The 13,152-nt window shown below is 41.7% G+C and overlaps 1 protein-coding gene across 1 annotated transcript; it reads left to right on the top strand.

The window, feature by feature from the left end:
• The first annotated feature begins 11,963 nt into the window (after positions 1 to 11,963).
• Positions 11,964 to 12,921, top strand: MYCTH_2311201 (uncharacterized protein). Its single transcript, XM_003666431.1, has 2 exons — positions 11,964 to 12,287; positions 12,403 to 12,921. Exons 1-2 carry the CDS (start codon positions 12,141 to 12,143, stop codon positions 12,781 to 12,783), a joined length of 528 nt encoding a protein of 175 aa, XP_003666479.1. The 5' UTR covers positions 11,964 to 12,140; the 3' UTR covers positions 12,784 to 12,921.
• Positions 12,922 to 13,152: the final 231 nt, after the last annotated feature.

Genomic DNA, 13,152 nt, shown 5'->3' with positions numbered 1-13,152 from the left:
AGATTCAGATCTAGATTTAGATTTAGGGGTGCTTTTGGCTAACTATACATTAGATTGATCTAGCTCGGAGCCATCGCTAGCTTCTTTAGCAAAGTAGGCACGGTTATAATATTCCTTTCGCTAGCGGTCATCCTTACCAAATCTGACCTGCTTTTGGCCACAATTGCCTTGCTTACGGCGATCCTAATCGCAGTGATCCTGATCGTGGCAATCCTAGTTATAGCGATCCTGGTCGCGGTTACGGTCAAATCCGTAATCGCGTTCAAACCTACGATTACGGTTAAATCCATAGTAGTGCTAGTCGTATTTAGGAGACTTGTTGTATCTATAGCCAAATTAGTACGGTCGATTAGCATTACGGTATATAGGCTTGTAAGGGCGGTCTTTAGCCTTGCTATCTATAGATATCTTCTTTTCTAGATATAGGTAGCGGTTAAGAGCGGCCACTAGAACGATAGATCGAGACTGCTCGATATACTATATATATATGCCAAGAGAGGAGTATCGCTAGGGAGGATCTAAATACTACTTGATGTAGAGGTCTATAGCTAACTAGACTTAAACTATAACTCCTTACTAGTTATCGTTACATTCGTTAAGTATACGTATTAAGCGTGCCTAATAAAGTATCTTCTAAACGAAGAAACTAAGCATTTACTTGTCCTTTGCGATATCCTTTAAACGTAGGCAGGCTTTGTTAAACTTACAAGTAGTAGTTATAACGTTAGGTATAAAGCGTTCCTATAGTTAATCTATAATGGCTCGAAGACCTAGTTTGCGTAATTATCTATATATAGAGCCGTTTAACTTGTTAGTCTACTAAATGATAGCTAGACTACTAAGAAGAGTTTAGAAGAAGGATAGAATCTACGTCTTAATGCTACTATTAGGGTCGCTTTCTAAGAAGGTTTTAATACGGTCAGTGAAGCAGTAGATGTTAGTAAATACTAGATTCTTACCGTCGTTAATAATGCCTAAGGAACGTAGGTTAGGGAAAGAAGGATCAAACTAGCTAATATCGTCCTTCTTAATCTTAAAGTCTAAGCGGCTCTACATACTTATAGTAGTATCATATATAGACTTATATCTATAACGTCTATTGCCATTGTCACCGTTATTACTACTACTACCATGTTATAGAAATATGCATGCAGATGCCGCCTAAGCCACTGGCACGAACGGGCCAATCAAGTCAAAAGAATGATAGACCAATCAGGACGGGATCACGCTTGGCAAGAAATGATCCCAATAGAGGATCACTGGCTCACGATATAAGCCAGGTAAGCCAGTATAAATGATCACCACGACTGCTAATGATCCTAGGAATATATATACATGTAAATAGTCACTCGTTATAGTGGACTCTAGGAGTTCACTAGTAGTAATAATCACAATCACAGTACTTATACTAAGCATTGCTAATTACTATAAGAGATAACTCTAAGTATTGTTATAAACCCTTTAGCTTTACCAAATCCCTTAGACGACCTATATACTTATCCTGCTTAACCTACCTTCGTCTAAACCCTTTTAGAAGCAATCTAAGTTAGGTTCGTTACACGTTATTACTACTCCCTTTGTTCTATCATAGTTTAGAACAGAGGTGACTTCGACCTTAACATCGACATGGCTACTAACATTACGGCCGAATAGCTGCTCGCTTAGCTTAGTCAACTCTAGCAGCAGATCCAGGAGTTAGACCAGAGAGACAAGGCTGCTCAAGCTCGAATCAAGGAACTCGAGAACCGCGAAAAGTACTTGCAGAAGCTGGTCAACGAGGCCTACGCCAAAATCGAGGCACTCGAAGGCGCCAAAGTAAAGCGTATTAAGATCGAACTACCTAGCAAATACGGAGGAACTAAGGAGGATCTTGTAGGATTCCTGACAAACCTCTGATCTACTTCTAGCTTAATGACGACAAGTTTCCGGACAATAAAGCTAAAGTCCTCTATATAGCTACAAGACTAGAGGGCAAGGCACTTAGATGGTTCGAGCCTATATAGAACGACTATCTTACTAAGGAAGATAAAGATAACTAAGACGCGTTTATATAGGTAGTCTTCTAATCTTATAACCGTTTCGAAGAAGAGCTTCGGAAAGTTTTTAGTGATAAAGACAAGAAGATTTATATGTAAGAAAGACTTGCTAATCTCCGACAGACTAAGTTAGTAGCCTCCTATATTATATAGTTTAGATAGGACATACTTAAGTCTTAGCTTAACGACGAGGCATTGATATAATTGTTCTATAACGGCTTAAAGGAAAAGGTTAAAGACGAGCTATATAAGTACGATCGGCCTAAGACCCTAGACAAATACATCGTATAGGCCATCAGGATCGATGATTAACTCTATATACGAGAGTAGCAGAAACAAGGTCAAATGAACGGAACCACAGTTAAGGCTAACGATAAGAAAAAGCAAGTATACGTCAGTACCTCGTATAGGACGCACCAAAGAGCTATAGATATAGACGTAATATAGAAGTAAGACCAGAAGAAGACGACCAAAGATAAGTCTAGTATTACCTACTATAACTATAGAAAGAAAGGGCACTATAAGCGAGAATACTAGAGCCTAAAGAAAGAATGGAAACTAGCCCCTAGGAAGGAAATTACGGCTATTAACAAAATTACTAAGGATATTATTAAAGTAGCGGCTACGAGCTACAAAGACAAGGACAGTGATATAAACAGTCTCGGACACGACAGTAATAGTAAAGATAAATAAGCACCGTACTCCGAACTAGTCACTATAGATCTAGAGACAGGTCTTGCCGAATGGGATATGGCAGGAGAATATACACCGCCAGTTTCGATTCTCCTAGCCTTAAGGCAGTAGGGTTTTATAGTTACGTAGAGGTAGGATAGATCGTAGATAACCGACACCTAAGGAATCGAAAGACCGGGACCTAATGCTCTATTCCTCTAGGAACAAATCGAATAGTATCGTAACGAAGTTTTCTGACTTAATACGGAACTGCGCGAACGGGATAGGCGCTTAACTCGACTTGCCTAGTAGAGCGATAAGATGAAGGACGAAATAAGGGAACTCTAACATATCGTAGAAGCTATTAAAGGAGATTAGCCTGTGATATATAATAGGCCCGATAGCTACACCAAGTACCTTGACGATTAGTAACTTAGCAACGACGTACGGAACCTAGAATACTAGTTTATACACACGAACTGCGAAAAAGACGAGCGTACGTGGGAAAACTATTGGAAGAAATACTCCTATCTTAGCACTAGAGTACCTACAGTCTATATATAGTGGGAAGGATTCGGGAAAGAATTCTAATACCTCCTAGGCGACGCTACACGACTATACCCTTGATATAAGGCACATGCGCAAGTGCCCTGGTTCTAGTGTATAGTATACGAATGCCGATATTACTTCTATGATAAATTCGAAAACAATTACTAGCCGACCTGATAAGGAAATAAGGACGGAAGCTTACGCCCTATGGAATAGGTCTACAATGTAGGAAATAGAGTAGCCGAATTGCTCTAGAAGATCGAAGCCCGCGATCTAGGAAGCATTACGATAGTTCTAAGACAAGCCTGGCCTAGGCACTATAGAACGGGACGAGATATATAGGACTTGTGCTAGAGTAACAATTACCTCTATCACACGGACGAAAAGAAATTACGAATTCGGGAGCTTTAGACAAAGCTATAGCACGTATGACGGAAAGTAAAACGGACCTAATGGTAGGAAGCTACAAGCACTTAATGGCTTATAGAAATGAGCACAATCGACAAAGCCGCTATTAGCCGAACAACTAAAGAGGTTAATACTAACCTAGGAAACGGGTTAGGGCCCTTTAAGGGGCCTAGAAACCATTAACGCCCGTGTAGTGGCGAGTAATAGCGTAGTATAGGAAGGACTAGTATAAGAGACCACTATATCGAGACCTCCTAGCAGAAATATAGGAAATCGCTACAATCTTTAGACGATAATGGCAGGATAAGCGACTATAGATAATAGCATAATGGAAATAGCACGAAATGCTTGTACTAGTAGATAGTAGAGCAGAGATAAACCTGATTTCGCCAACACTTATAAATTAGCTACGGATACCCTAGAGAATAAAGCGGAAGTATAGCATAGTCAAAGGGCCATTTCTGACGTAATAGGTATGTAGGGAGACCAAACTAATCGACATTACTATGGTAGGAAAGACTATAATAGTTATATTTAGCATTGTAGACATAGGCAATGACAAAGACATGATATTAGGATTACCATAGTATGAAGATTACAACCCGGACATTAGCTAGAAGAATGGTAGCTACCTGTAACCCCAAACGGAGTCGTATTTAACTAGCAAGATAGGGAGCGTACAAGGATCGTAAGCGGATAATGCTTAAGGAAAGGCATATCCTATAGATCTACTACAAGAGACAGATAGTAGCAGGCAGACTACTACAGACTCTAGAAGAGGCGGTATAACGACATCGATATCGCGATAGGAGGAACAAGCTAAATCGCCAATAGCTGTTCTTTCCATTAACGAATGTGGAGCACTGTAATTAGAGTAGTAGGTTAAGACAGGAGAAATCGCTAGTATTGCTATAGACGGAACTAAGTTCGTATACTATTAGAAAACCGAGAGACAAGATAAGACTAGGGAAGTACCAAAGGAATACAAAGGACACCTAGCATTCGAACCGAAACATCTAGAAGGATTACCAGAACACGGCCCATAGGATCACGAGATTAAGCTCAAGGAAGGAGCACGACTGAAGTTCTTCAAGATTTACTATACGAGCTAAATATAGAACAAAGAACTTAAGCGATATTTGGAGGAGAACCTTCGAAGAGGATATATCTACCTGTTAATATCGCTAGCAGGCTACCTAATCCTATTTATGCCTAAGAAAGACGGAAAGCTATAGTTATACGTCGACTATCGGTAACTTAACGAACAGACTATGAAAAATTGATACCTGTTACCGCTAATCTTACGGCTCCGAGATTAGTTAGCAGGAGCCTAATATTTTACGTGTCTTGACTTGCTATTGGCCTATAACTATATATAGATTAAAGAAGGCGACAAGTAGAAAACGGCCTTTAGGACACCCTATAGCTACTATAAGTACCTTGTTATGCCATTTGGACTTACGAATACGCTAGCAACGTTCTAAGCCCTAATTAATTAAGCTATCTAACCCTTTCTTAACAAATTTACAATATATTATCTTAATGATATACTTATCTTCTCTAAGACGATAAACGAACACTAGAAGTATGTAAAAGTAGTGCTAGACGCGCTATACGCGTATAAGCTATTAGTTAACAAGGAAAAGAGTAAATTCCACGTTAGGAAAACAGTGTTTCTAGGATACGAAATATCCCTAGGACAAATTTAGATAGAACCTTCAAAGGTTAAAGCTATTAAGAATTGGCTATAACTAACGTTAGTTATGGAAGTACAAAGCTTTATCGGATTTACAAACTTCTACTAAATGTTCATTAGGAACTTTAGAGCGATCGTACAACCTTTACACGAACTTACTAAGAAGAACGCTAAATTCCAATAGGAAGAGCGATACGAGTAAGCATTTACACAGATCTATAATGCCATTACTAAAGATCTAATACTAGTACTGCCAGACCCTAAGAAGCTATTCGAGGTAGAAACGGACGCTTTAGACTACGCTATCGGAGGACAATTAGGACAACGAGACAAACAAGGGAAGCTACATCCTATAGCCTTCTTTTCAAAGAAGCTTGACAGACTACATCTTAATTATCCAATTCATAATAAGGAACTACTTATAATTATTAAAGCTTTTAAGGAATAGCGACCATACCTTAGTGGTACGATTAAACCAGTATAAGTATATACAGATTATAAGAACCTACGATACTTCACAACGACAAAGGAACTTAATAGACAACAAATACGATAGGCAGAATTCCTCGCGGAATTTAACTTCGAGATCTGCTACAAGAAGGGCAAAGAAAACGTACGAGCAGACATTTTAAGCCAACGAACAGATCACATAGAAGGACGAACGGAAATAATACCACCATTATTCAAGGAACAAACAGATAGAACGCTATATCACAAAACGCAGACACCTATAGAAGATAATCTACTTACCTCGTTCCTCGAATGCTATATAATCTTTCGAGAGGAAAGGATTAACGAGGCATAGTATTAAGTAGCACCCGGACTAGTGGTACCTGATAGAGTAGAAGAGAAAGATAGGAAACTCTAGTACCAAGGTAAAGTATATATCTACGACAAGGATCAATAGCTGCGAATGATTTGAGAACTCTACGAGTCGAAACTTAGAGGATATAAAGGAGTTACGAAGATTGTCGTACAAGTCAAGAAACACTACGACTTTCCACAGTTAACGGTACGAGTTAAGGAAGCCGTATAGAGCTACGACATCTACAATCGAAGTAAAACGGCACGATATAAGCTATATAGGCTACTTTAGCTACTGCTAATAGCTGACAAACCATAGAGCTCGGTTACGATAGACTTCATTACAAAGCTACTAGAATCTAAAGATACGGCTATAGGAGTAACCTACAATAGTATTCTTACTATAGTAGATTGCCTAACTAAGTAGGTATATTTCTTTCCCTACAAGGAGTCCTAGATAGCGGAACAGTTAGCAGACGTAATCTATCGGCAAGTTACATTAGTGTATGCTTAGCCGTAAGAATAGATCACCAACAGAGATACGAAGTTTGTGTCGAAGTTCTAGCAAGCGTTAATACGACGATTAGGCGTTAATAGCAAGCTATTAATAGTATATCACCCGCAGACTAACGGACAGACGGAGCGACTAAACTAAGTTATTAAGCAATACCTCTGCTCTTACATTAACTACTAGCAAGACAACTAGGTCATACTATTACTAATAGTATAACTCGCTTACAATACGATACTAACGGAAATAACTAAAGTTATACTATTCTTCGCGAACTATAGATATAAAGCAGACCTTAGGCAAGGGCCAAAGGTCATAGTACTAAGAGCAGTAGTTAAAGTAAAACAGATGTACGCACTATATAAGAAGCTTAAGAAGGAACTTGAGTTTATTAAGACTAGAATAAAGAACTACTACGACAAACACAGGCTCGAGGGACCTTGCCTAGAGAGGGGAGACAAAGCCTACCTAATCGTACAAAACTTACAAACCAAACGACCAAGCATAAAGCTAGACTTTAAGAAGGTTAGACCCTTCATTATTAAAGAACGAATTTCGACATCTAACTACTGACTATCGTTACTATCATCTATACGACTATAGACAGATGTTTTTTATATTTCGCTTCTTAAACTAGTACCAAAAAACGCTAAGGTTGCTACATATATCGAAGCAGAAGACGAGGAAGAAGAATAGGACGTCGAAGAAATTCTAGATTCACGCATCATCAATAGGGAACTATAGTACCTAGTCAAATAGCTTGATTTTAGACTAGAAGACAACTCGTAGGAACTAGTCAAGAACTTAAACTGCCCTAAGAAACTGGAACAGTTCTACCGGCAGAACCCGGATCGACCGCAAGCACTAGCTCAGACAAAACAGCCAAGTCAGCCTCCGACAAATCCAGGCCTAAAGAAGACTAGTCAAACAGGACGTTAGTACCCTAGGACCGTACATCACTAATAATACGTACTTCGGACTCCCGCACCCTCCGTTCTTCCGCCTCTATTTCCTCTAGAGACTATATACCTTGACGAAACAGCTTGGAACCCTGCTCCTTTAAGAAACGTTTCTAGCGATAAAGACGAGCTAATCGACTGACAGCCGTCTAAAGTTAAGTCTGAAGGATAAAAAGGGCCTCTTTAGCATCGGCCTCTTCTTACTCTATATACTTTTATTCGGATATAATCTTCGTTATTATAAAGAATTAGCTATAAACATTAAGGCAATAAACCAGGTTATAAATAAGCAGACGCTACGTCGGAACTATCGTAAGAACGACCCTAATATATATACTTGCTATAGTAGGAAGAGCCTGACGCCATATGACAAGCCAAGTTCCGCTTAAAATACTACAAACACGGTATAACGTCTACACTAGAAGAATTAATAAAAGAAGTAAGCGTAGCGTGCTATTAGGATTTCGAGGATTGGCGCTTAGAAACACGATCTACCATCTTGTTAGTCACTAGTAATATAGAAAAAGGGAAAAATTACAAGGTATATATAGAAAGGATATTAGCGCTATTTGAAACGGCCTAAAAGAGGGCTTTTAGGTTAAAAGCCTCAGAGGGAAGGCATCGTGTCACGGAAATATATATATAGATGCTACCTAAGCTACTAACATAAATAGGCCAATCAAGTCGAAAGAATGATAGACTAATCAGGACAGGATCACGCTTAGTAAGAAATGATCCTAACAGAGGATCACTAGCTCACGATATAAGCTAGGTAAGCTAGTATAAATGATCACCACGACTGCTAGTAATCCTAGGAATATATATACATGTAAATAGTCACTCGTTATAGTGGACTCTGGGAGTTCACCAGTGGTAATAATCACAATTACAGTACTCATACCAAGCATTGCTGATTACTGTGAGAGACAACTCTAAGTGTTGTTGTGAACCCTTTGGCTTCACCGAATCCCTTAGACGACCTGTACGCTTGTCCTGCTTAACCCACCTTCGTCTGAACCCTTTTAGAAGCAGTCTGAGTTAGGTTCGTCACATACTATTACTAGGGTATAGAGTACTACGATAGCATCCTAGATTCTAGTCACCTAAAGGTTAGCAATAGTTAGATAGAATGTTATCGCTGTTATTAGAGCTTAAGAAACTAGGTTCTCTGCCTCTACTACCGCTAGTTATAAGGTATAGGACTTTATATAAAGACTATATATATTTAGAGTAGCTAAGATTATAACGATAGCTAATACTAATACCCTTAGAAAGTATAAGAAAAGTACTACTATTATATCATATATCTTCTATAAGATCGCTAACTTACTATACTTCTTCTATAATAGTACTAAGTCTAGTAAGGTCAAAGGAAGATTACCGATAACTAGGCAGTTAATCGTTAATCTCGTTATCTATACTATATATTATATCGACCAATTTCTTCATCTAAGATATTACTTAGCCAAGTATATTACTATACTAATTTATATAGATTTCTAGTCCTTTGATACGATTAGCTAATAGTGCCGTCATTTCTTCTACGTATTTCTCTAGGCACTAGGAGATTTAATCTTTAGCTTCTTATAAGTAGTAAGCAAAGTTACAATCTATCCTAGTAAGACGCTTTTCAAGCATCTACAATAGCTTATAGATAGCTCCTTTAATCTTATCAAAAATATAGTTAGTTTATTCCTTTAGCTAATTAAACCAGAGATCTATCTTGCCGTTTAACTAAGCCAATGTTTCCTTGTTAGTGCCAAACTTATCAGGTTTGGCTTACTATAGCTCGTATTCGTTAGTAAATTCAAGTAGCAATTCCGGTTCCTATAGAGGAGCTTCTTCTTATAGTTAGCCTTTAGGATTATAATCCGACGCCTATATCTATAGTATATAAGGTATCTTATTACGCCTCCTTAGAACGCTTGTAGTGTAGTTAGACAGTTCCCTAATATTTAGCTTTTTTATAGGAGTATTTAAAGGATAGGAAGATTAAGGAGGATCTTCCGTAGGAAAAGATCCTAGGGTTAACATGAGATTCGCCTAGCCACCGGTTACCAAGTCGCTAGGGGCAAACAAAGATAGGGTTAATAGATAAGAGGAGGAGATAGGTAGATAGATAACTACCCTAGTTACCAAGTTACCAGGAATAGAGAGATTTTATAGTAGTTATAACAGAATTACTTAGTTTGGTTACCAAGTCACCGAAACTAAACGTAACTATCGCAAAAGTGGTACTAAGCTAATCGTTAACGTGATTTAATTCTAGTGCTAATGGTTTTAGATGGTTAGAAGTAGAGTTTCCGCTACCATTTAATAGAAGATGGTTTCTAATAGATAGAAGAAAGTTGGTAAGTTGTAAATAGTTCAAAAGAGCGATGTCTTCTTCCTACGTTTGCTGGCCCTGTGGCTCTGGTATAAGTAGAGGATTAGGAACAAAGAACCCTCCGTTTGCCAGCCCGTTTGCCAGATCCACAGGTCTTATCTTATCTAACCTTACATGATGGACGCGTCCGTAGACAACGTACTGCATCACTAATTTTTGTAACGGTCGAAGTTACAAGAGGGTCTCGGGGATTGACAATACCAGCCAGACAGGATCCTAAATTGACATGGGATGTACGGAGTACATGAGTGTACAACATGTAATTAAGGTGAATCCCATTCATTGTCGAATACGTCGGTACGTACCGAGGTAAGGAAGTGTACGGATTATACGGATTACTACCGCAGTAATGGTATTTCCAGACGTGGCATATGCCGCACCAGCTGCGCACCTTGAGCTCCTATCCTACATAAATCAGTCACTGGCTACAGTATCACCTAATTCCAGAAACTGTTCCTGGGTGTAAAAAGATTAGACACCACTGCTATAGATATAGAGACACATAGGTACGGCTTCTGTTTTAGAATGATAAGAAGTAAAAGATAAGGAAAAGAAAGAAATCAAAGAAAGAACCTTCACATGTGCACTTGCAAGCTCAACTTGCCCGATAGGCCCAAAGTGCAGTGCTCCTTACATCAGGAGACAGCTATAATACTGCTAAACCATGTGTTCCATGGTCGATCCAGTGGTCTCGTTGTTCCTCAACCGAAGAGACGGCAAAAAAAAATATAATATTGGTTTCCACGGTCGTTATTTACCATCTTTGCTGTCTTGATCCCTCACAACTTCTGCTATCTCCTCTGGCATTCAGAAGTGCATTATTATTTAAAGCTCCTCCGCGACTTTACACCTTCCCTTCCCCTTTCTCTCCCCTTCCCCCAGGTATCGTTCAGCAGCATGGTGAGTGTGGAGGAACCAGGCACTGCTCCGAGATGGGGCTCGAAAACGACGCCCTAGGCACATCCTATAGTACAATAATAACCATGTAAAAACGGGATATGCTTAGCACACAACTGACATTAAAAGACGTTTAATCGTATATCAGGCAGGTATTGTGCGGACGACTAGCTAATTAGGGTAGTCGTCCGGCTCACTAGCTGCAATATATTTCTGCGTTACGGGCCAGATACAACCAATGGTTGGCTTATAACATGTGTATTCGATTCTTTCCTGTAATTAGATGAAGCGCTATGACTGGGTTGGATTGCAGACTGTAAGTCGGAAACCCCTAAATATATTCCGAAGGCCATTTCCCACACAAATTCGTTCTAACTCACGCTCTTCAATTACATGTAAATATCACAAATTTGTCTAGTATATTTCAAATCCTAAAGTTTAGGAATATGGGAAATTAGTGCTGATAGTGGAGGTAATATATAGGCAGCCCGTCTTGGGTGGGAAACTACGAATTTGCTAAGTTTGTCGACGATAGTCAAGGTGGCCTTGAATGCCATGTTGGTTTGTCCTACTTTGCTTATCTCCGTACTTACCTTCCAAGTTTGAGGCGAATCCAAGCGCACCTGCAACCACTCGCCGGACCCTTTACTCCGCGGCAACTTATCAGAAGACAGGGAACTAGATTGAGCAGCATTGGCCGCGCCTGGAGTGGACAAGTTTGTTGGCGTCTGACAAGGGCTGAAAGCGGGCGCCAACCCTCAGAAGTCAGGGTGCAGTCGGAGTTGGATTAAAATTCATTATCCGAACACACAGGAACTCCATATGGGCATTAATATGATTGGCATCATTTGAAACGATGAGTACAGGTACGAAATGCTCGTTCTCCATTAGGTTGTCACTAGAGGGCGGGTTCAAGAGAATGCAAAGGGACAAGTCGAAAAGGGCCCGAGTGTTGACATTCGAGCTCTAGAACTGCAGCGCTGAAACCAGTCCAATCACATGGCTTGGATGCAACACTGTGGGCGGAGGTCCACCCTCGACACGGCAACCAGGCCCAAACAACACGCTATTCAACAGATCAACATCTTGCTTTTATTGCGGTCAATGTCCAAAGTTCAAACCGCAAAACGTGGCTGAAACGGGCCTGCGACTCGTTGCTTTACCGTGATTACCAATCGTCACCACGTCGACCACCCCGCACAGCAGACAAACAGAGCGAACAATGTCGACCGCGAACCCCGCCCTCGGCTACAGCGACTGCGTGTCGTCGCTGCGCACCTCGCTCTCGTTCCTCGAATCCTCGGTCGACACCCTCGGTGCAGGCGTGCAGGACTTCCCCCGCCTCTCTTCCGTCCTCAAGACCGTCCGCGTACGTTTTTGACAACCCCCCCCCTCCCCCCTCCCCGGCCCAAAAACGACGAAACCCTTCGCAAAAAGCAGAGGACGACTAACCGCGTGCGTTTTTGCGCCACATATCTATCCAGCACTACGAACTGATCCCCCAAACGACCCTCGCCGCTGCCGAAGCCTCTCTGCGGGACGAGATCGGCCCCTTCATCGCCCTTCTCCTCGACCGCGCAGAAAAACACCTTGAGCGACAGGCCCGCCGCATCGAGACGCTCAAGGCGAGGGCGGAGCTGAATGCCGGCCGGCTGTCGCATTACCCCGCCCCGGGCAGAGGCGGGGGAGAGCAGGAGGGCGGGAAGGGCAGGGCGAAGGGGAAGCCGCTCGACGGCGGGGCCGCGCTGAGGGCCAAGGTGGTGCGGCAGCGGAAGGAGGCGCTCAAGTACGGGGTGGAGAGGCTGGAGTTGGAGGTGCTGCAGAAGGAGAGGGAGCTGAGGATGAGGTTGGACCAGCAGGAGTAAGTGGGTTGGTGGGAGGAGGGAGGGGTTCCGGTTGGCGGCTGGAACCAGAACAAGAGTTCAAACGACTTGCTGGATCACGGGGACAGCGCGTCGCTACAGCCACACGGAACGAGAGGCGATTGCGGTCAAAGGCTGTGGCAGCACGGCTACCGCTCTCCCGCAAGCCCTGAACTACATTACTCTCCCGGCTACCAGGGGCCACACCGCGGGGAACTCGCCGGAGCCATGTCCTTACGGGATGAGGCGGAGAGGCTGCGCTTGCGCCAAGGGAGGTTATGTCCCATACGAGGGATGGTGCGCGAGGCATGGCCATCAGGACCAGGAGTAGTTCCCGACAAGTGCCCGCGGAGAGAAGTCTGCATCTGCTGC

Source organism: Thermothelomyces thermophilus, chromosome 6 (genome assembly GCF_000226095.1).
Source record: "Thermothelomyces thermophilus ATCC 42464 chromosome 6, complete sequence".
Lineage (NCBI taxonomy): Eukaryota > Fungi > Ascomycota > Sordariomycetes > Sordariales > Chaetomiaceae > Thermothelomyces > Thermothelomyces thermophilus.
The sequence above is the reverse complement of the archived record's forward strand: the minus strand, read 5'-3'. Positions and strand labels throughout refer to the sequence as shown.